This window comes from Artibeus jamaicensis, unplaced genomic scaffold (genome assembly GCF_021234435.1).
Source record: "Artibeus jamaicensis isolate MK-2021 breed Jamaican fruit bat unplaced genomic scaffold, CSHL_Jam_final contig_548, whole genome shotgun sequence".
Lineage (NCBI taxonomy): Eukaryota > Metazoa > Chordata > Mammalia > Chiroptera > Phyllostomidae > Artibeus > Artibeus jamaicensis.
In genome coordinates, this window is record NW_026521883.1 from 19,790,828 (window position 1) to 19,811,614 (window position 20,787).

The window sequence follows — 20,787 nt, forward strand, 5'->3', positions numbered from 1 at the left end:
TCTACTTAAGATTGAAGTAGCATATCCCCAAAATGACACTTAGGGGAAATAAATCTGGTTTTTGATTTTGATGCCCTTTTGCAAAAATGAGGCAGAAGCTACAGTGTGCCCCAGGCCCATCCCACTCTGATGAATTTACAAACCCACAGACAGAACACCTGCTCTGGCTGTGGCTGAACACCCTGACTGTCCTGTTCCTGGGTCCTTCCCGAAGAATCCCCACTGAGCCTTTCCAATGTGTCGTTCTTGGGGTTACTTGAGACTAAGATCTCCCATGTGTCGTATTTTTCTATCTCGGTAAATGGGTGTGTGTGGGAACAGATGGGGGAAGATTCTAGTCCTTATAAGAAACCAGCAATGATAAAAATAAGGAGGTTTGGAGAGTTCCATGTATACTTTAGAGAGGTTGGGAAAGTGATGAGTATAGCTCAGGGCTGCCGGTCTCATCTGCTTTCCAGTTACCCTCTTTGGTTCTATCTGATAAAATGGGACAGCAGTCGACCCTGGTGACTCTTTTCCGGTGCTCAAAGGGACAGCTTCTAGCTGAGCACCAGCTGATGAAAGATTTTTATAAAGACTTTCAAAATGGGCAACACGAGAAAAGATGTAAAGCAATACAATCAATTCCATTAACATAAAAATTTCACCGCTGAGAAAATGTAAAGAAATGAAATTCTTTATTTCAGATTTAGAGTGTAAGAAATAAAGCTAAATACGTGGTCACTGATTCAACAGCACTTTGCTGGGCTAAGGAAGCATCTGCATAACGTACACAGATGCACACAGTGTACACAGGGGTTTCCCTCCCCTCCACACTCACTCACAAATCAGTGCGTTTTAGGAGATACCTGCGAGGTCACACAATTCTGTGTCAGAAGCAGCTGTCAGAGCTTCTTCTAATTCTGGATCAAGAGATACTTTTTCTTCTGTAAGAGTCTGCATAGGCTTCTGTTTAGGGATAAATATTTTCCCTGTAAAATAAAGTGGTTTGTTAGTTTATTATTGCTATACACTCATTAGCATTTTACTCTTCTAACAAAAATTATTAGAAGTATGTGCAACTGAATCTAAAATAAAAAGTCAAGATTAACATCAACAATAAGTAAGTTTCATCTTCAATATGTATTTATGTTTCCAGGGTAATACCATAAAAGTTGGAGGAGAAAACCTAAGAAACTTTCCCATTTGTGAAAACATAAATAGGCTCTTTTTGGAGTAATTAAGAGTGAGTTACTTTACTGAATCAAAAGATAATGAGTAAAGGAATAAAGGTAAAAGTCTATAAAGCTTTAAAAAGATTAAAAGAAATTTTACTTTCTTATTTTTAAGCAACAAACTATCCCAGTCCCTTGGGGGATGGCAGAAGCAAGTATTCCAGAAATTCTGGTTCTAATTGCAAATTAGTTTCTGCATGTCCTGAGTGGCTGTCTGAAACTTTCCATCACTGTTCTTATGGCTTGTTGGACACTAACAAGGTGACCTATTAAGAAACTAGTTATTCTAGAAACCAAGAGTATTTATTATGTGAAAAATCAGTATTTTATTATTACATGTTCAATGTAAGGGTAAAAATATTAAGGGAATAGTAAATAATGATGATACAGCTGCAGCACAAGCTGAACAAACAAGAGTTACTCACACACAGGAGGAACTCCGTTGCCTAGGTTGCCTCTAGTTTCTCTCCCAAGACAGGTGACAATTCTAACTAAATAGTATGGAAAGGCCTATGTATGGATTCACAGAAGTGCCAGGTATTTTGTTCTCTATGAGGAACCTACCAGGGAAACAGGTGAGAACATGTGGCCTGATGAATCCACCCAGTGCTCCACCAAAAGGAATGTCTGTGGGCTCATAATCAGTGCGGTGAGCTGCGTACTTCTTGTTCAAGGTATCAGTTCGTGTAAACAAGGAACCATCCCACGAGACAAACAATACAAACTGCTCCCAGGAATCTGGCCAAGGCCACTCAGTTATTTTTTGTTAAACCCATCTAAAGGATCTTAATTTCTGATATGTTTTTTATTTTTAGCATTTCTATTTGGTTCTTTTAAAAAAAATAGTCTCTGCCAAAATTCCTCATTTCTTTGTACCTCTTATGAAGGGCTTGTCACTTTCTGGAATCATTTAGATTTGTGTCCTCACAAATCTAAGTTCTCTGATAGGTTTTTGCAATTTTAAACAAACATGATTACATAGAGTAAATTGCTTGTTTTGGTTGTTAAAGTGAGAATAACAAGTCTTTTGCTACTTTCTACATCTGAATCAAAAGTCTTTCTGATCAAGGATATTCTTATTTAAAAAAAATGGCATTTGATCCATCCATAATAAGGATCCATCCATATTAATATTCCTATTAATAAGGACTTTTCAAAAACTTTATTTTTATTGAGACTACTACAGATGTCCCCATCCCCCCACCCTCTGCCCACCTCCACGCAGCTCCCACCCCCTTCCCTCTGGCCATCACCACGCTGTTGTCTTGTGTTCATGTGTCATGCATATGTTTTTTGACGAATCCCTTCACCTTCTTTCATCTAGGATGTTTCTAAATACACATAACAGACTACTCAATTTACAGTGTTTAAAATGGCAATTCTCAAGCTTTAATTTGCATCTCATTCACTTAGGGATATTAAGGCAGGTCTGATGTGAGTGCTTGTTGGGGACAGCTCTGACTGGTTTCAGGAATTGTAACTAGCCCCCATGGCTAAGGATGAGTGAGCAACCTCTGGAATGCGAGCCACAGGAGACAAAGGCTTGTCTCTGGTAGCGGACATTGCCTCAGTTTCCTCCCCTTGCCCCCAAAGCATGGTCAGAAGTCAATGACGGGTAAGACTCCTCACAGAAAGGGGCAACCTTAGCCAGATTGGATCACTTGGGAGGCCGTCATGGAAGGACTCGGGGGCTGCAATAAGGAGGGAACAATGGACCCCCCCCCCCGGGGGGGCTATGTGACATAGCTTGAGTCCCCATGTCCTCTGGAAGAAGCGCTTGCTTTCTGGCTCTAATCCACTTAAGCCTGAAAACCTGATGGGAGAGGGTGCAGCCTTGCCTTGCTAGAGCGGTATCCAGAGATAAATCTGGCATCAGAAAGAATTCCTAAAAATCCTGTGAAACCTGCTTTGCTAAGAGTGCTTTCATTCTTATGATAAGGGTCTGAGTAGGAAATGAGTATGTCTCCCAAAGTTTCTGCAACCCCCTTCCTAAGAGACTGACTCAAACTAAGCCCTCAGATTTCTTTGAAATGTTATCTACTGTTTGATCCTTGCTGCCCTGAATTCCTGTGTATTACAACCTAATAAAAGCCCCTGGGGGAAGGGGCTTCTGGCCTTTTTTCCTCTGAGAAGCTGGCCACTGCTCCTCCCCAAGCAGATCATGTCTTGGTAGTGTTTATTTTCATCCGTGGCGAATGGGGGACTTGAGGGCAAAGTCACCCCCACAAGTGCTGCAATTCTGCAGCTCTCATCAACCTCCCATGTGATACTGATACTGTTAATCCATAGACTACCATTAAAGAAGCAAGGGTTTAAGCCATAAGTATTTTTATCTCAGTAAGTCCCCACATGTGGTTGTTCAGCTCAATGTTGACATCAAAGATACAGGCTCTGTTCATTTTTCTTTTTGGCTATAAGGCCTTTGTTCTTAGCCCATCAGTCTCAAGATAAGTTTTGTTACGGTAAGTAAGGACCTGTTTGCATGCAGGTCTTCCCGCAACAAGATCAGGACAGGACAGGGAAAGAAAGAAGGAAGGAGGGAAGGAAGGAGGGAAGGAGAGAAGGAGAGAAGGAGGGAAGGAAGGAAGGAGGGAAGGAGGGAAGGAGGGAAGGAGGGAAGGAGGGAAGGAGGGAAGGAGGGAAGGAAGGAAGGAGGGAAGGAGGGAGGGAGGGAGGGAGGGAGGGAGGGAGGGAGGAAGGAAGAAGGAAGGAAGGAAGGAAGGAAGGAAGGAAGGAAGGAAGGAAGGAAGGAAGGAAGGAAGGAAGGAAGGGCACTTTCTCAACTGTCGTCAGCTCTATAAAGAAAACTCTCTGGTACGTTTCTCCTCTAGTGTTACAAACCAGGTCTCAGTCACACAACCAAGCCCCAGCTGTAAGGATGGTTAGGAAAGCATCTGGCATTTTCAGTGTATTTCAGAGATGAATTCTGCTAGTAGGGAAGAAGGGACCCGTGAATGAAAACATTTGTCTCAATGTCAAACCTGATGAAGTGCAGTTCTGTGCTCCCTTAATTCCCTGAACATTTCCCTATAGCTACACTTACACATTCTGTATTTTGTCTGTCTTTGTTTTGGGGAGCTTTTCAATGTTCTTAAGAGTTGTGCAACTATCACCAGAGCACACAGTAGGCAATCAATCCAACTTGTTGAGTAAATAATTTGGTGATCACTTTCAGTTCCACTACTACTTTTATAAGGTATAATTTAAAGTTCAAAGTTACACAGCAGCGCGAACACTAGAACACAAATTCCCAAACTCTTAACCTATGCTTCTTCCAATAAATTGGTGGCTTTCAAACTTTACTCTCTCTCTCTCTCTTTTTTTTTTTTAGTTTTAGAGAGAGGGAAGGGAGGGAGAAAGAGAGGAAGGAAAACTCCACTGGTTGCCTTCCACATGCCCTTAACCAGGGACCTGGCCCACAACTTTGACTGGGAATCGAACTAGTGACCTTTTGGTTTACAGAATGATGTCCAATCCACTGAGCCACACCAGTAAGGGCTTGAACTCAAAACTCTTTAGCAGTGGACTTTCCCCCTCAAACAAATGCCTATCTACATGGTGGTATGCAGAAATTATCTTCTCAGAGCAAAATTTTAGACTTCTGGTGATTATTAAATAATTTTTATTATTGGTTCACGGAGGCAAATTCAAACCATTACACCCTGATAATTCCAAAGTACTTTTCCTAGTGGTTGATATTATCAGTGGCAAATAACTCAGACAGCGTACCTTAAATCGCCATTTCAGGATAAATACGTTTTCCTGCGTGCAATCTCATGTGCATCTTTGGAGATCTACGGCAGTGGTTCCAGTGGTGGCTGCACATTAGATGCATCCAGGGAACTTAAAAGGTTCTGATGGCCAAGTCCCAGCCCCAGAGATCCCGATTTAATTGGTCTGGTGTGCTGTAAGGGACATCTGCACTTTCACAAGTGCTCTAGGGCTCTAATGCACAGCAGCAAAGGTCAAGTACCACTGGATCATGTCATTCGCTTACTAAAAACAAAACCACATAGGCTATCGAATAGCTGCCTATGTCTTATTATAGGGGCCAATGGAATGTAAAGCATTACAAAAATCTAAAATATTTATTTTTGTAATCCTCATCTACATTCCATGGAGTTATGATTTATATCTAATTTTTCCTCATACATAAACTTTTGCTAATACTTACAAAATAAATCTCATCAGAAAAAAAAAAAACCCAAAAATTTCTAAGGGCTTATGAAAACTGTTCTGCGATACAGAATTTCGGTCTTTTTAACACAGCTCCAAAAGGGCTCTCCTGGCCTTCCTCATTATGATATTTTCTCTGCACAGAGACTTGTGTTGCGGAAGTAGTTAGCCTAAACACAGTATTGTAACAATACAAAAAAGTAATAACTTCATATTTCTTCATGGTTAGTTTAACACTAATAATACATATGAGAATGATCTTTTAATGTGTACATATAAAATCTAATTATAAAAATTAAAAATAAAGATGATTATTTTTGTAAGAAAGGATAAAATAGGAAGAACTTAAGTTTAGTGCGAAGAATACAAATTCTAAGGGGCTCTCTTCAAATTGACTGACAGACTTGAACAAACCCTTAACATATCTTAGCTGATTATCTGCACAAAGTGACAAGGTGATGTACACTTCATGTAGAAATCCAGGGTACCCAGAATGGCCAAATCATCTTGAAAAAGAAGAACAAAGTTGAAGAACTCACACTTCCCAATTCCAAAACTTAATAAAGCTACTATAATCAAGACAGTTTATGGTGCATAAGGAAAGACATTTAGATCAATGAAAAAGAATTGAGAGCCAAGAAACAAACTGTTACATTTATGGTCAACTGAATTTCTCCAAGGGTACCAACACAATTCAATTGAGAAAGAACTGTCTTTTCAACAAATTGTGCTGGAACAACTGGTTAGCTACATGCAAAACAATGAAATTGGATCCCTGTATCTCACACCATACAAAACTTTAATTCAAAATTGATTACAGACCTAAATTTAAAAGTGTAAACTGTAACACCTTTAGAAAATAACGTAAGAGTAAATCTCCATAACCTTGAGTTAGGTAATAGTTTTTCAGAAGTAAAAACAAAAGCACAAGCAACAAAAGAAAAAGTAGATAAACTAGACTATACAGAAATTAAAACCTTTTGTGAAACAAGAAACACCCTGGCTGGTGTGGCTCATTGGGTTGCCAGTTCGATTCCCAGTCCGGGCAGTTACCTGGATTGTGGGCCAGGTCCCCAGTAGGGGGAATATGAAAGCAACCACACACTGATGTTTCTCTCTCTCTCTCTCTCTTTCCCTTCCCCTCTCTAAAAACTAAAATAAATAAAATCTTTTAAAAAAAAGGTTAGGATGAGTTATCTTGTACTAATCTAATTTTACTTTTTCTCTCCTTAAAATATGGTCAACCCCCCTAACTTATAACTATTATTATACTTGTATTTATTTGAAAATAACACAATGTCTGAGAAAATACTTTTATTCTTCAGCAGACAGAATACTATTTAAATGACTTTAATTTCCTCATTTAAGATAGCAAAGTCTAACACTGGAATTTTTAAAAGATTTTATTTATCTATTTTTAGAGAGAGGGGAAGGGAGGGAGACAGAGGGAGATAAATACTGGCCTGCAAGCCACGCATGCGCCCCAAACAGGAACCAAACCCGTGACTTTTCAGCTTGCAGGCCAGCACTTAATCCACTGAGCCACACCAGCCAGGGCTAACACTGGATTTTTTAAAACTGAAATTATGGTTCTTTACATTGCAGCAAAATATGGAAATAAACAGTGACTAGATCAGAAAAAATCTCTGACAAGTATGAATGATATGTTCCGCCCCACCAAGGAAACAAGACAAACAAAGACAGGGCTATGACTCTTGGTTGCTAAAAATGTTAAAATGGTTCAGTAATGTTTCTGCAACTATAAAATGGCAGCTAAGGAAACAGAAGGAACCGAGATAAGAATTCATATAATAACTTAAATGTATGGCATTCATCCAAACCCATGCCTGTGCCAAGAGGGGAGGGGGAAAGGAATATCTGCCAAGATCCTAATCATTGTTCCAAAATCAGTAAGAGATGTTACGAACTGTGCTAATTTTATTGCCAGGACTTTTCTTCACTAGTTCTTACCGTTTTTGCTCTGATTTCAAGTTATAGCTATCACAATGTTAAGAATATCTTAAGTTATAGCTCCCATCCTTGCTGCGTACATAAAGTATAAAAACTAAAAAGGGAGATGGCTCTTTGTTATTTCATCCTTACAGAGGTGAAAGGCCCTAATTTTAAAGTTTGCATATTTATAAGCTACCTTGTTCCAGGGAAGATTTAAGGCAAGTCTGCCACTATAATAGCCACAGTGGCCCGTGGGATATACCTTTTTGACAAGAAGCACACAAACCTCAAATTAACCAAACTAAAGGATGAGGGGGCAGATCCTGGAAAGGCATTTGTTGGCCCAATGACACATATGACACCTGCTCAATACTACAATATGATCATCAGTAAATATTCCACAAATGTTTGAAGAGTTTGTACACTAGGTGGTGAGCTAGAAAAACACCATAAGGAGTAAAATAAGAGATCGTTTCCTTTGGGGATCTGTAATCTAGTTGGGGATAGACTATCTATAGTAAATTATTCTGGAGACTTCTTCTGGCTGAGATGCAGTATTAGAGACTTAACCCAAAAATGGACAACATATGTGAACATTATTAAGACACCAATCATCAGGCAACCAAGGACGGTGATCCCTGAGAGATGAGAAATGAAGTGAGCCCTGTCATCGCCCAGCTTACTTTGGCCTGGGAATAGGAATGCAGGCAGAGTCTGGGGAGCTCTTGAACAGAGAGACAGAGCTGGGGCCCAGAAAGACCAAGGAAGCCAGCATTTGCAGGACAGAGTACCAGACAGGGGAGAGTTACACACAGCATAAGCTCTGCAGATCTGCTGAGGGCTACCTCGCAGTATTCAGCAGAGTACGGATCAGGGAAGGAAAAAAAAAAAAGAAAAGCAAGTATTAGTGATAATAGTGCCTGGGCTCACGAAAGGTTGGAAATAGAACCAGCCAAACTGGAAAACCTCATAACTGACAGGACACTGGATTGAAAACTCAGAAGGGTCTTGCCTCAGCATCAGAAAGAACATAAACCCTAGACTGAATACTGCTCCAGTCTTGCCTACAAAATCTTATAAGCAAGACCCTAAAGGATCACCAAACTGTTTCCCACAATGATGCTCAAGAATATGCACAGGAAAACCAAAATATTCAGCACCCGACAAGTTAAAATTTATGTGTAGTACCCAATAAAATTTATCAGCATGCAAAGAAGCAGGAAAATTCAATCCACAAGAAAAAAAAAATCAATCTATCAAGACTGACTTAGCAATGACAAATGATAAAATTAGCAAGTGGGGTATTAAAAGTTATTATATTTCATATGTTCAAAAAGTTAAGTAGAGACATGATATATATAATAAAAAGAAAAGGAACAAAGAACTGATGAGACAGAAGATATGTAGTACTATGTTACTAATCAAAAAAAAAAAAGCAAGGTTAGTTAATATATAGTATCAGACAATGCAGATTTCAGAGTAAAGAGTATTACCAAGAATAGAGAAGGTCATATCATAACAACAAAATGGGCAATTCATGCAGAAGATGTAACAACCCTCAGTTAAAAATTTTTAAAAATCCTAATAACAGAGCCCCATAGTGTATGATTCTGGAACAATTAAAGGTCATATTCTATGGTACAGTAATTACATACAGACATGTTGGAGGGAAAAGAATATCCAGAGTGAGTATGGTTATCCAGGGAAAGCTTCCCATAAAACAAGGTCTTACCATATTTTGCTGTGTACAATGTGCACCCATGTTTTTGTGCACATATATATGGGATTATTATACTCATGCTATGTATTCATTATACCTATGTATAATGTGCACCCTTATTTTTTCCTCAAAAATTTGGGCAAAAAAGTGTACATTACACATGACAAAACATGGTAACATGAGTGATGAAAAACCCATCTGGCTAACTTCTTATCCCTAAAGATTAAGGAGTGATTCATTCAAAGATGCAATGAGCAGTCTGAAAAGAAATGCCAGCATCTGCATGACTCATTTAAGCAGCCCATTTCAAACATTAGCTCCAGTGCCTGGGAAGACCATCTTTTAGAGGTATTTAAGGGGCATTTAGAACTCATTAACTATGAGTACAAAATAGGAGCCAGTCTTTACCCTGAACCTAGTGGAAAACAACTGCGCACTAGCAGTCACATAATCCTGTTGATTTGGACAGGTGACAAGTGCCACGTTTCTGGTTCACCATGGGATCAGGTCTGACTTTCCCCCAAGGAAATCATGTACTCAGCAAGGTAAGGAAAGTCTCTTTTAGAAGAGTGACTACAGTAATTTTTTCTGGAAGGCTAAGGTAACTGTAAATAAATAACTTGAAAAGTATATGGGAGGTCCTTAGTTGAAAGCAATCTGGTTCAATTCACCTTTAGTAAGCAGGGTGGAGAATATGAGATTCTTGAGAAGGAAACCCAAGGGCATTCCTTTCTTAGGGAGGGGAAAGGAAAACAATGAAAAGCTTAGAAGGCTCTACCCCACAGGCCGACAGGGAGGGCACTTGTGCTATGAAAGGAAGGGAGGAGCCCGACCTGGGTGAGTCAAAGAAGTGCAAATGGAATCGGGTGGTGCACCTGATACAGGGTGCAGCCAAGGGGTGGGGGTGGGGGCAAAAAAAGATTTGGAATGCTGTCCAGAACTCAAAGTGTATAGGAATACTGGAGAGACATATAAGATGTCCTCACCACTTCCCCCACAGGTGTGAGTTGGGGGAAGGGACACATGGAGCAGGAACATGCAGGGCTGTTTTGTACAGCCATAGCCTTGGGGCTAATCCACAGCCTGGTCATTTAACATATCTATAGCCTTTGGCGGTCACTTAGATATGTTAAATGGCTGTGGCCAGGCTTGGAGCTAGGGGGATGAAGTCACTTCCCCCCAAGATGTAACTGGGGGCAGGTTCCCTGAGTTACAGCGTGGAGAAGATTGGCTCTAGGACATGGGGCCATACCTGCCCAGACTAATGATGGCAGCCCAGTAAACTTGTAATAATACAGAAGTACTGGCAGGTATAACTGACTGTGGGAAGAGTCAGAAATAGGGGTACAGAGGAATACTGGAGCAGGGATTTAAACCCAGACACAGCAGCCACTGGGGAGAGAGCCATGCGGTTTTGGGCAGAGTGAGGACCCCCTCTTTCCCAGGTGAAAGGGAAAACCACGCAGCTTTGCCAGAATGGAGAAGCTGCAGCCAGATGAAGAAGAAAGATGTGCTTTTGGTGGAGTGCAGACCCCTGCAGCTTTGGTAGAAAAGGCCCACATGGCTTTGGGGTGCTCCCTTTGGCTGCGTGGCCTGGAAAGCAGGAGAGACTTTGACTGGAAAACTGGGTACAAAGAACTCTTGCCAGTGGAAGGTGCCACATGACTTTGGATTAATTGGAATCCTGCCTGGACATCAACACAGCTGATGATACCAGTGGCCTGGAAAATCAGACATGTGCTCTTTTCCTGATTTACAGTACCTGGAGTTAGGACAAGGGGAGAAGGGAGGGCTGTGTGTATGTGTGCACTTGCGCGTGTAGGTGTATACCCTAAAGGACTTTGAAATTTTAATGAAGGCGTTAGGTCTGAATAGTATTAAATAAACATTTCGTTTCCTTTTCACAAATCTCTGCCATTGAGAGATGTCTTTCCAATTGGCGATGGAAGATCGGGCCCAGTAGGGGGGTCCAGACGGTATGAATACACCATCCTCTGGAGTCCAGGACTCTGGTGTATCTGTTCTTTAACAGTTTTTTGGCATCCCTGGGTGGGCCAAATATTGCCCCCCCCAAACTCTGCTCTGTAACACACCTGCAGGTGTACTGTACGAGATGCAGCACAGTCTATTCATGACCTTAGGGACATCCAGGAAACAAATCTTAGTCTAAGGGTAAAGTGCGCTATTAGAAATGGGCAGGAGGACTCCTGGCAGAGCAAAGTAAAACAAGAGTCAGTAAGAAACAGCCAAGACTAGGGCAGATTATTTCTTCAAGTGTCAAAACCATGGCAAGTCTCTTATGCCTTATCCATCCCAGAGAAAGAATACTCAAGATATAAAAAAATACGATGGGAAACAATAATCTGCTATAGAGTCAGCACTCTGTGCATTTTCACCATTTTTGGCAATGAGAAAAGACCTGGATGCATACTCCCCTTCACCCCTGTCTCGCTCACTGCTTCAGTTACCAATTGTGTAAAATTTCGAGGAGAAAGAGGTAAAAAGCTTCCCAACATTTTAATATTATATATATCTTCAAGTGAAAGCAACATATATTTGAGTTATGTTACTGTTTCAATTTTCTCAACCCTTTGGTTTCTTCGAATATAAGTCTTATAGAAAAGACATTTCCTTCGAACTCTGCCAAGATTACTTGATACCCTGTTACCATTCCTACCCTGAGCTTGTTAGACTTAGATGAACAGATGTATATAGAATCCATGACATATCATGGATTCTACTGTAAATAATGCATTTAAAAATTATCCTTAAAACTCTGCCTTACTACCTGCCTAATGCTTTTTTATTTGTCAATAAAACTACACTATTAAAAGCAGAACATTTACTGGTATAGGACAAACTATTCCCCAAAATGTATTGAAGATATAATGCTTTGAACTTCACTTAATTAAGATTAATCTCTCCTTCTTAGAAGTTGACATTCACTTTCAATTTTGTAAAATATACAATTATAAACAATTATTTCACAAATCATAAAATGAAATGACTAATCTATCTATATGTAACAGCACTCAAGTGTCCTTGTTAGTATATCACATCTTTTAACAACATTTCTAGATGATCTAGAAAGACAAAATTCGGCACCAGTACTGTATTTTGCCATGTTTAAAGTGTACCCCACATTTGTGGACCAAATTTTCAGGGAAAAAAAAAATCTTTCATTTTAAATTTTTAATTCAATTTTTATTTACTTATATTTAGAAACAAAACTGATGAGTGTATTCCATTATTGTATTGTCCATATTTTGCATACAGATATCATTATTACTTTCTGGAGTTATACTTTCAATGCATAAGCATAAATCAAAGAATTAAAAACATTTAAATAGATATGGAATTAGTAATATCCATGTATAATGTACATCCTTATTTTTCCCTCAAAAATTACAGATTTTTTTGTAAAAAAAATACAAAAAGTACAGATTATACATGGCAAAAATACAGACTATAGCTTTTGTTTGTGATCAAAATGAAAAATCCTGACTTATCCAATTTTCGGTTTTATGGGGATTCCCTTTGTTATGCCAGTTCTATGTCATTTTAGCTCGAGAGAGAGGGTGAAAGAATAACAAATATAGTCAATTGTCATTTAATTGGTCTCAAAATACGAGAAAGTTGACTTTAATAATCAGATAACTACTCCTTTTGGTGTTTTCCAATTTTTTTCTTTAAGAAACATTGAGTAGTCAGTCATCTGACTGACTTTTAAAAGTAACTTATAGGATCCTTATGTGATTCTGGCACATAACTTGGAAAAAATTCAAGGAATTGAGAGACACCACTGTAACGTTCCCTGGCAGAGAAAGCTAATACAGCCACCGAATATGGGAACTCTGAGAGCAGTCACCTTAATATGAAAAATAAGTTAAAAGACCAATGGCACATTTTTACAAATTCTAACTAGCCAAGTATACCAAAACAATAAAATGCTTGTTTTCTTAAAAGAGGCAGGCTTGCCAACTGTTTTATGAGGAATGAAGAACCTCTACTACCTGAGAAGGCATATTCTCGATTGGAAAGTCTATCTCCTGTGAAATAAGCTATTAAGTAAAAACTTGGGACTCAACCTAGGTGTTCAGGGTAAAGGGTCATGGAGAGGCATCTTTAAAAAAATAATTGTCTAGATTTTCGGAGCTAAGGAGGGAATTCACATTTAGGTTGACTGGGATATTTGCTAATAACATATAGATGAATTATTCTAAGGATCTTCTTCTAGACTGTAATCAAGACCTTGGGAATAAGGACCAAATAAAGGAAGGCCTATTAATGACTAATGATAACCAAGACTAACTAATTTAAAGATGAGTGCCTAGGGTGAATTTGAGAAGATTAGAGCTGGCTTTTAGCTATATTTCAAAGGAGAGTTCTACAACCAAAGTTCCCAACACTGAAGATGAATTTGACGCTGTCAATGGGGTTAAAAAACAAGAGCAAACTGGGAAGCTTCCTGGGTTAGCTTAAGACAAATGTCATTCTTTCACATTTCTTATTTCCTTCTTCAGCACGTATAGAGCACTGTAACATGGCTTTTCACAAATCTTAATGCCACCCAGTCTAGGGTGGTAGTGTTTGCTTCGATCAGATGCATTGCTGAAACTCAAAACTCATCTCTCTGGTTCTGTACAACTCCTCTAGACAGAACGGAAATCTCTTATTTGGTTATGACATCACCATATGATCTTTTTACAATGATTACACTGTAAAGAATTTTTAGTTATTTCACTGTACCTTTTAACAAATTTGGTTCTCAAAAAACTTTATAAAGTAGGCAAGGCAGATAACCAAATGTATGATTTCATTTACATGAATTTCAAACCAGGCGTAAGTGATCTATTGTATTAGAAGCTGTAATGGTGGTTACACCTTTGACAAGAAGAAAAAAAGAGACTGGAGTAAGTATAAAGAGATCTTTTTCTTTTTTTAAATATATTTTATTGATTTGCCATTACAGTTGTCCCATTCCCACACCTCCATTCCCCTCCACCTTGCACACCCCTCCCCCCACATCCTCCCCATAAAGGGATCTTTTAGAGATGCTGATAATGCCTTGATTATATAGGTGTGTTCACTACCAAACTCATGAATCTGTATCCTTCTGTGCACATTCCTTAACATGTTATACTTCAATAAAATGTTCATTATTTAAAAAATGCCCCGGTCTTAATCGCCACATTATAGTTACCCATAAACAGTATTTAACAGACAACTGTAGCTATAAGTAGCAGTAAAAATACTGAATATATTTAAAAAAACCCAACAAAACCTACTGATTGTGAATGCAAAATTACTTGCTCTTTATTTCAATTACTTCCATTTGTCTCTTTTAGGTTTTAGATGGCTAAAACCTGAAGTGAGAAAGAAGGAAACAAAAACAGTCGGTCTATAGTTAAGGATATCCTGACTGTCACCCACATTCCTCACCTCTGTAACTTCTCAATTCTGACATTTTCTTATTTTCTACAATTCTCTACCTCCTCTAATCCTTCACGATCCTTCCCTAGGGAACAGGGTTATGAAACAAGAGCATACTGGGAAGCTTCCTGGGTCAGCTTAGGACAAATGCAATTCTTTCACATATCTTATTTTCTCTTCTTGTCCTCAAATTCCATATTTTTCCCTGCAATCTTTTTGTCACATCTCTCCCTGTTTTCTCACATCTCTCCCTCTAATATTTTCTCCATTTTTCTTCCTAAGTATAACCAGAGTTCATCTGAAACACACATAGTAGTAAAAAGTAATCAATAATTATCATAAAATTATGTTCTATATAAACAGAATTAAAATTATAGTGTTATAGGTACGGCTGTGCAGATGAAAATATAGCCAGCAGCCTTTTCCATGACAAATACAAAAGAACTCATGTTTTTGCATGGTTTCTCCACACTTCAAAACTAAGCACTGATTTTCAAATCTTTTTCTGGCCCCAAACACATGAGGAACATGACATTAGCACCTGTAACAGATCGTTAATCTTATGTGCTAATGTGGCTGAGCATGGTGTCCAGATATGGTAAAATATTGTTTGTTCCTATGAAGGTGTTTTTGGATGAGATTAACATTGAAGTCATTGAACTTCAAGTAAAGCTATAATGTGGTGGGCCTCATCCAATCAGCTAAAGGCCTTAATAGAACAAAGACTCCTATCCCCTAAGCAAGAAGGAATTCTGCCAGCAGACAGTCTCTGGACTCAAAATGCTACTCTTCCCTAGGTCTCTAGCCTACTGGCCTACCCTTACACATGTTAGACTTACTAAGCCTCCACAATCACATAAGCCAATTTCTTAAAATAACTCTCCCTCTCTCGCTTTACACTTATACTTACACACACACGCGCGCGCGCGCACACACACACCCTTTTTGTTTCTCTGGAGAACGATGACTAATGCCAAGTAGCTAAGGGAGTGATTCTCAACTAGAAATGGGGAGGGGGGTATACAGAAAGAGCAGAGGGGTTGGGGATAATTTTTAAAAGGCCCGATGTAGACCTTATGAATACCTACTCAAAAGCTGATTACTAGTCTTCCTCTCCTACAGAGGCTGGAATGCTAAAATAAAATTTTCAGCTGCCCTTACAGCTAAGGGGAAGCCATGACAGAATTGTGGCCAAATTCATGAGAAGAGCCTACTTCACAAATACAAAGCTAACGCCTCACTATGAGAAAGCACTGTTGTTCTACTCGTGCTTCCTGCCCAGACCACCAAGGAGGCAGATGTGACAACAGTGCCAGAGAGAGCTGATCTTCAGCTCTACGACTGCTCACACCACCCCCCAGTGCCCACGCGCAGTACCCTGAACAAGAGTGCAAGCAGAATCTGGTTTCTCAGGCCAACCCATGCCAAAAGCTGAAAAACTTAAGCCATGTCATGTTAAGTGTTACTTTTAAAAACAGAGTGGTACTCAGGCTCCACTGAAACTACCTAAAGTCAAAATCTGCAACTGGAAGGACTTGGACTAGAAAAGTTTTCTGAAAGTAATGATTACACAGTATTGACAATTATAACTATACATTACTAAGGAAGGCTGCAGAATATCCTTTACCAAAGGTCTTTGAAAAGAGGGCCTGAATTATTTTATGGCATTCCACTGTAAAGACAGGCGTTAAAAGAGAGTAGCACTTTGATATCATTTCCATTCTATAATTTACTATGGATTTACAATTTAAAGTGTACCTCAGTACACTTTCAGTAAATGCCACAAAAGAGAACTAAAGAGTGTTATATAAAATCACTGTGTAATAAAACCTAACAAATAATTGGGAAGGAATTTACTAGCCAAGTTGATGAAAAATGTAAATAAAATGCCCAAATTACCTAACAATTTAAGTCAACATCATCATTCTTTAAGGTTATCAATGATATACTTCTAAAAATATTATTTTCTCCAGACCTACTTAAGAAAAATCAAGTGCTAGTGAATAATGATGTCAAAATTCTGTATTTACCTTTTTTTTCTCCAGTGTAGGGCACGTAGTCTTCCCGGTCCTTATACTCCAGAGCCTCCTTCTCCAGATATGACAGCAGATGCTCTCTATCAAACGGCCCCGTGGCGGGCTTCGAGGTCTGGTTCTTCTGCCGGAACCCTGCGGGCAGAAGGGCATTCTGCCAAACAGAATGAATCAACCGTTATGACCACCAAGAATGTCAATGCTATATGCTTACATACATTACTCAAATAAGAAAGAATCACAGATTAGAATGTGATGGAGGCATTAAACATTTCACTACAGGATTTACGGCTGCAATGTGCAAGTGTTCCCAAGTTCTTTTTTTCTTTAATTAGGTAGTATTCACCTATATTATTATTGAAATAGGTACAAATACATTTCTTTAGATAATATTCTTCTACTAGCAGAACACCCTTTTACTTTTAAAATGTCCTCAGGCAGTAATAAAAGGTAGTTTTTTAATGCTTAATAATAGTAATAAAGGATGTTAAATGACTATACATATCACAGTCCTCCTTAACAATGACTTTAATTTCAGGGTGAAGACTTCCTTATGATAAAAACACGTATACCACATATCAGGGTACAGGAGATTAAACACAACACCACAAGTTCAACAACTCTATGTGTATGTATGTGCATGTATTATCACCACTAGGATGTATCTGCAGCATCTACTGCGCACAAGGCACCCGGAGATACTCACGGCCGAGAGTTAAGTCCCTGGGCTTCCCCATGGCTACAGTCTTTCCGAGTGCAGGCAGTGACTGAGCATGGAGGAGGGTGAGACGATGGATTCAAGCTGTCTCCTGTATTCTCTGCTCGGATTTTTCACCAACCCAGGAATAGTAAATGGTGACTAGACAATGTGAGCTCCACCCTTCTGTTTGTCAGAAGTCAAAGAGGTGACCCTGCCTTGTCTCACTATTCCTGGGGTATTCCTTTGCTTTGAAAATGGGAGGAAGCCAAAAGTCGCACCAAAGAGCCAACCCTGTTTTGCAACACCTCTCAGTATTGGCAATGGGGCTGCATCTTATGGCTTTTATGAAAGGTGATCTTATATGGATAATGATAATAACAAATATTCATTTTATAACTAGAAAATACAGCACTCTAACTGGCCATTTGCTGAGGTCCATCATAGTTTTCATACAATTCACCGCTCTGTTCTCATGTAATGGCGTGCATTACACAGAAAGCTCACCTACAAAGATGAAACACAAAGGAAGTCTGTCCCCAACCCCACACCAAGTTGTTTTTGTACCACAAAACTGTCTATGGGAACATACGAAAGGAAGACAAGATTTCTACTCTTAGACTTTGATATCCAGATGAGCTACATGGGAGGAATCAATTTCCAAACAACCATCAAGTGCTATCCATTTTTACTTCCTAAAAATCTCACTAGTCTGTTTAATTTTCTCCATTTCAAATACCAGTACTTTGGTCTAAACTACGATCCAAGCTAGGAAGGATTATCGCATTAGCCCTGGTTTCCCAGAATCAGTTCAGGATACTCTTCGCCTCTCCCTGCCACCCCACAAGGTTATCTTAACCTATCTCACACCCTCTCTGATCTAGCCACACTAGACCTTGTTTCCCCCCTTCATGGGCCATATACTTCCTTCTACCACAAGGTCTTCTCCAGAATGCCCTGTCCATCCTTACTTGCTACTCATTTTTCAGACTGTAGCTCCATTACCCCCAAAGGAAGATTTTCCTAACTTCCCATTATATGCTCTTATATCAATATGGCATGATTATTTGATTAATGACTAACTCCCTCCACTCCTACAGCCTGCATCCTGAGGACAAAGACCACATTTGTTTTGCTCACTCCTATCCCTAAGCCTCAGCAGTACTTAATATCTACAGGCCACATCTCTCCTACCCGGATATTTATTGAATAAACAGTTGAGAATACTTCTAAAGAAAATTGCTCATTAAGACAAATTAATAAAAGTTATTTCTTCTAGCCATCAAAAAGGCATTCATGTACATACAGCCATTTTATGGTGCTAGTGATAAAGAACAGCTTTATTCCACCCACCTGCTTAAGTCCATGTGAAACTTACGAGTTTTAATCAATATGCCAGCTAGAATCCTGGCTCCTTAAATACAATCTTAGACCACAAAATATATGATAGCTAACTGGTTTTCGATGCTTAAAACCCATAAAAAGCTGTATTAGAAGTATACTTTAAGTTAATGAATCATAATTCCTTTTTTAAAAAGATAAAACTATCATTAATATGACTGCTACTAAACATTACACAGCCTTCAAAAATGTAACAAGGCATCACACCTAACCTTATTCTTTCTGCTCTTATCTACCTTCTGAGACTTTGTAAGTTACAGTGGTGTTTCTCTGGCTGAAGTAACTGCTACCGCCTTTGCCCTCTTCTTTTCTTACCTGGTCCTCAATGGCACTCTTTCCAAACACTTCACCCAACAAGTGGCTGTCAGTAAACATCACTGTTCTAGTTTCAACTAACAGTATTTGAAGTTGGGGGAGTTGCAACTAGGGTTGGGGAATTTACAAAATATATGCAGAGATTAAAACTCAAGTCTTCCCATACAAAAAGCAGGCCACATATTTGCAAATAAGAAAATCTAAACAATCAGCTTTTAGATATACAGCACAGAACGTGAGTTAAAGGGGACTCGCTTAGTTTAACAGATAGATCACTAGACTCTGCTAGGGATCAATCAGGCAGTAAGGAACCCAGTCTCAGTTCTTTTGCTAATTGTAGTAACTGAGGCAAGTCCCTTGTTTTCCATCTGTAAACAGAGGGCAAGTTCTAGATCAATGTTTCTCCACCAGTGGTAGTTTCGTCCCCCAAGGGATAATTGGCAATGTCTGAAAATATTTTTGGTTGTCAAAACACAATGTTTTTTATTTTATAATGCTGTGACATCTTGGGGGTCTTGCTAACCCTGAAAAGCCTGCACTCTCCTGAGCTGGCTAATTCCTAAGAGTAGTATGCCTTTCGTGTGAAAACCAACCAATCCAGAGCCTGTACCCCCAGCACCTCCTCTACCTCCCATACCAAATACCAAATACCAAACCAGTATTTCCCTGCCCCAAATCACCCACGGCCAGGTACTGAACAACTAGAGACCACTCTTGTAGCCCAGAGCTCGCTGCATTTATTCAAACCACCTAGTCCTAAACTTGCTCAAACTCTACCTACCCGCCTGCCCCACCCACCACTACTTCTCCTATAAACCATAATAAAGGTTCACAGCCATGCTCATTCCTAGCTCCCGACCAACCTGGGTGCTGCCCCATGTGGCCCTGAACCACATGGTTCTTGTGGCTCGTGCTATTGGGAATTGTAAATAATAAACTCTGGTTTTTAAAACAAACAATACTTAAAGTATTTTATTTTGAAAAAATTGTTTTACTTTATAAAGCATTTCTTTTTTAAAAAATATTTTTTATTGTTATTCTATTGTAATAAACTCTTCTTGCAAGGCAGTGGTCTCCCTGTCTATCATCTTGCTACACACCTGATTAAAACAAAATCCCAGGTGCATTTTAAAACAGAGGGGGTATGTTATTGCTTGTAGAGGTGAGTAGAGGCCAGGGATGCTGCCAGACACCCTACAATGTACTGGGCAGCCCCCACAATAAGAATTATCCAGTCCAAATGCCAATAGTGCTAAGGTTGAGAAACCCTGGACTAGACGAACTGTTTTGTTTCTACCATTTGATCTAAATAGATCTAACAGGTTGAACTGCATGTAGAAGATAATGCTGACACATGATAAAAACAGCATTGTTACTCTAAGTATTCCCCCAGATTTACATGTACTGGAAACTTTTCTTTATAATAGCAAGTATGGTTAAGGAATTGGATCTGTGGTACTGTACTTACCCAAGTGCTGAAGTAATGCTGAGAATACAACTGTATTCTCAATAAATATTAAAAAACATCCCAGCAAGAAACAAAGGTGGTAGTAACAAGAACAATTTTATAAAACAAACTCTACTTCAATCCTAAAAGGCACTACAAACAATGTCTTGGCATAAAGAAACTCGGTAAAGAAAAGAAGCCTACTAACTATTACCTTCCGGTGACCGTAGCCAAAACGTTAGAGTTCTCTCCTCACTGCCTCACTTCTCCCCCAATGCATACCAAGGAATAACAATTCAAAGGTCAAGGGTCTCTACCTTAGCCTGTGTAATTTATAAGACAAACAACATCCACTTTGCAAATCAAAACATATGTATATTTAAGGCCTGCTCACATGG

At 39.3% G+C, this 20,787-nt stretch overlaps 1 protein-coding gene across 1 annotated transcript in view; it reads right to left on the minus strand.

Moving 5' to 3' along the window:
- Window positions 1-20,787, minus strand: part of TMOD3 (tropomodulin 3) — a 65,295-nt gene that overhangs the window by 19,834 nt on the left and 24,674 nt on the right. Inside the window, exons 3-4 of the mRNA XM_037143039.2 lie at window positions 16,527-16,683; window positions 849-971 (exon numbers count right to left, since the gene is read on the minus strand). Of these exons, the coding sequence (XP_036998934.2) occupies window positions 849-971; window positions 16,527-16,683 (280 nt within the window). The remainder of the gene's footprint in view (window positions 1-848; window positions 972-16,526; window positions 16,684-20,787) is intronic.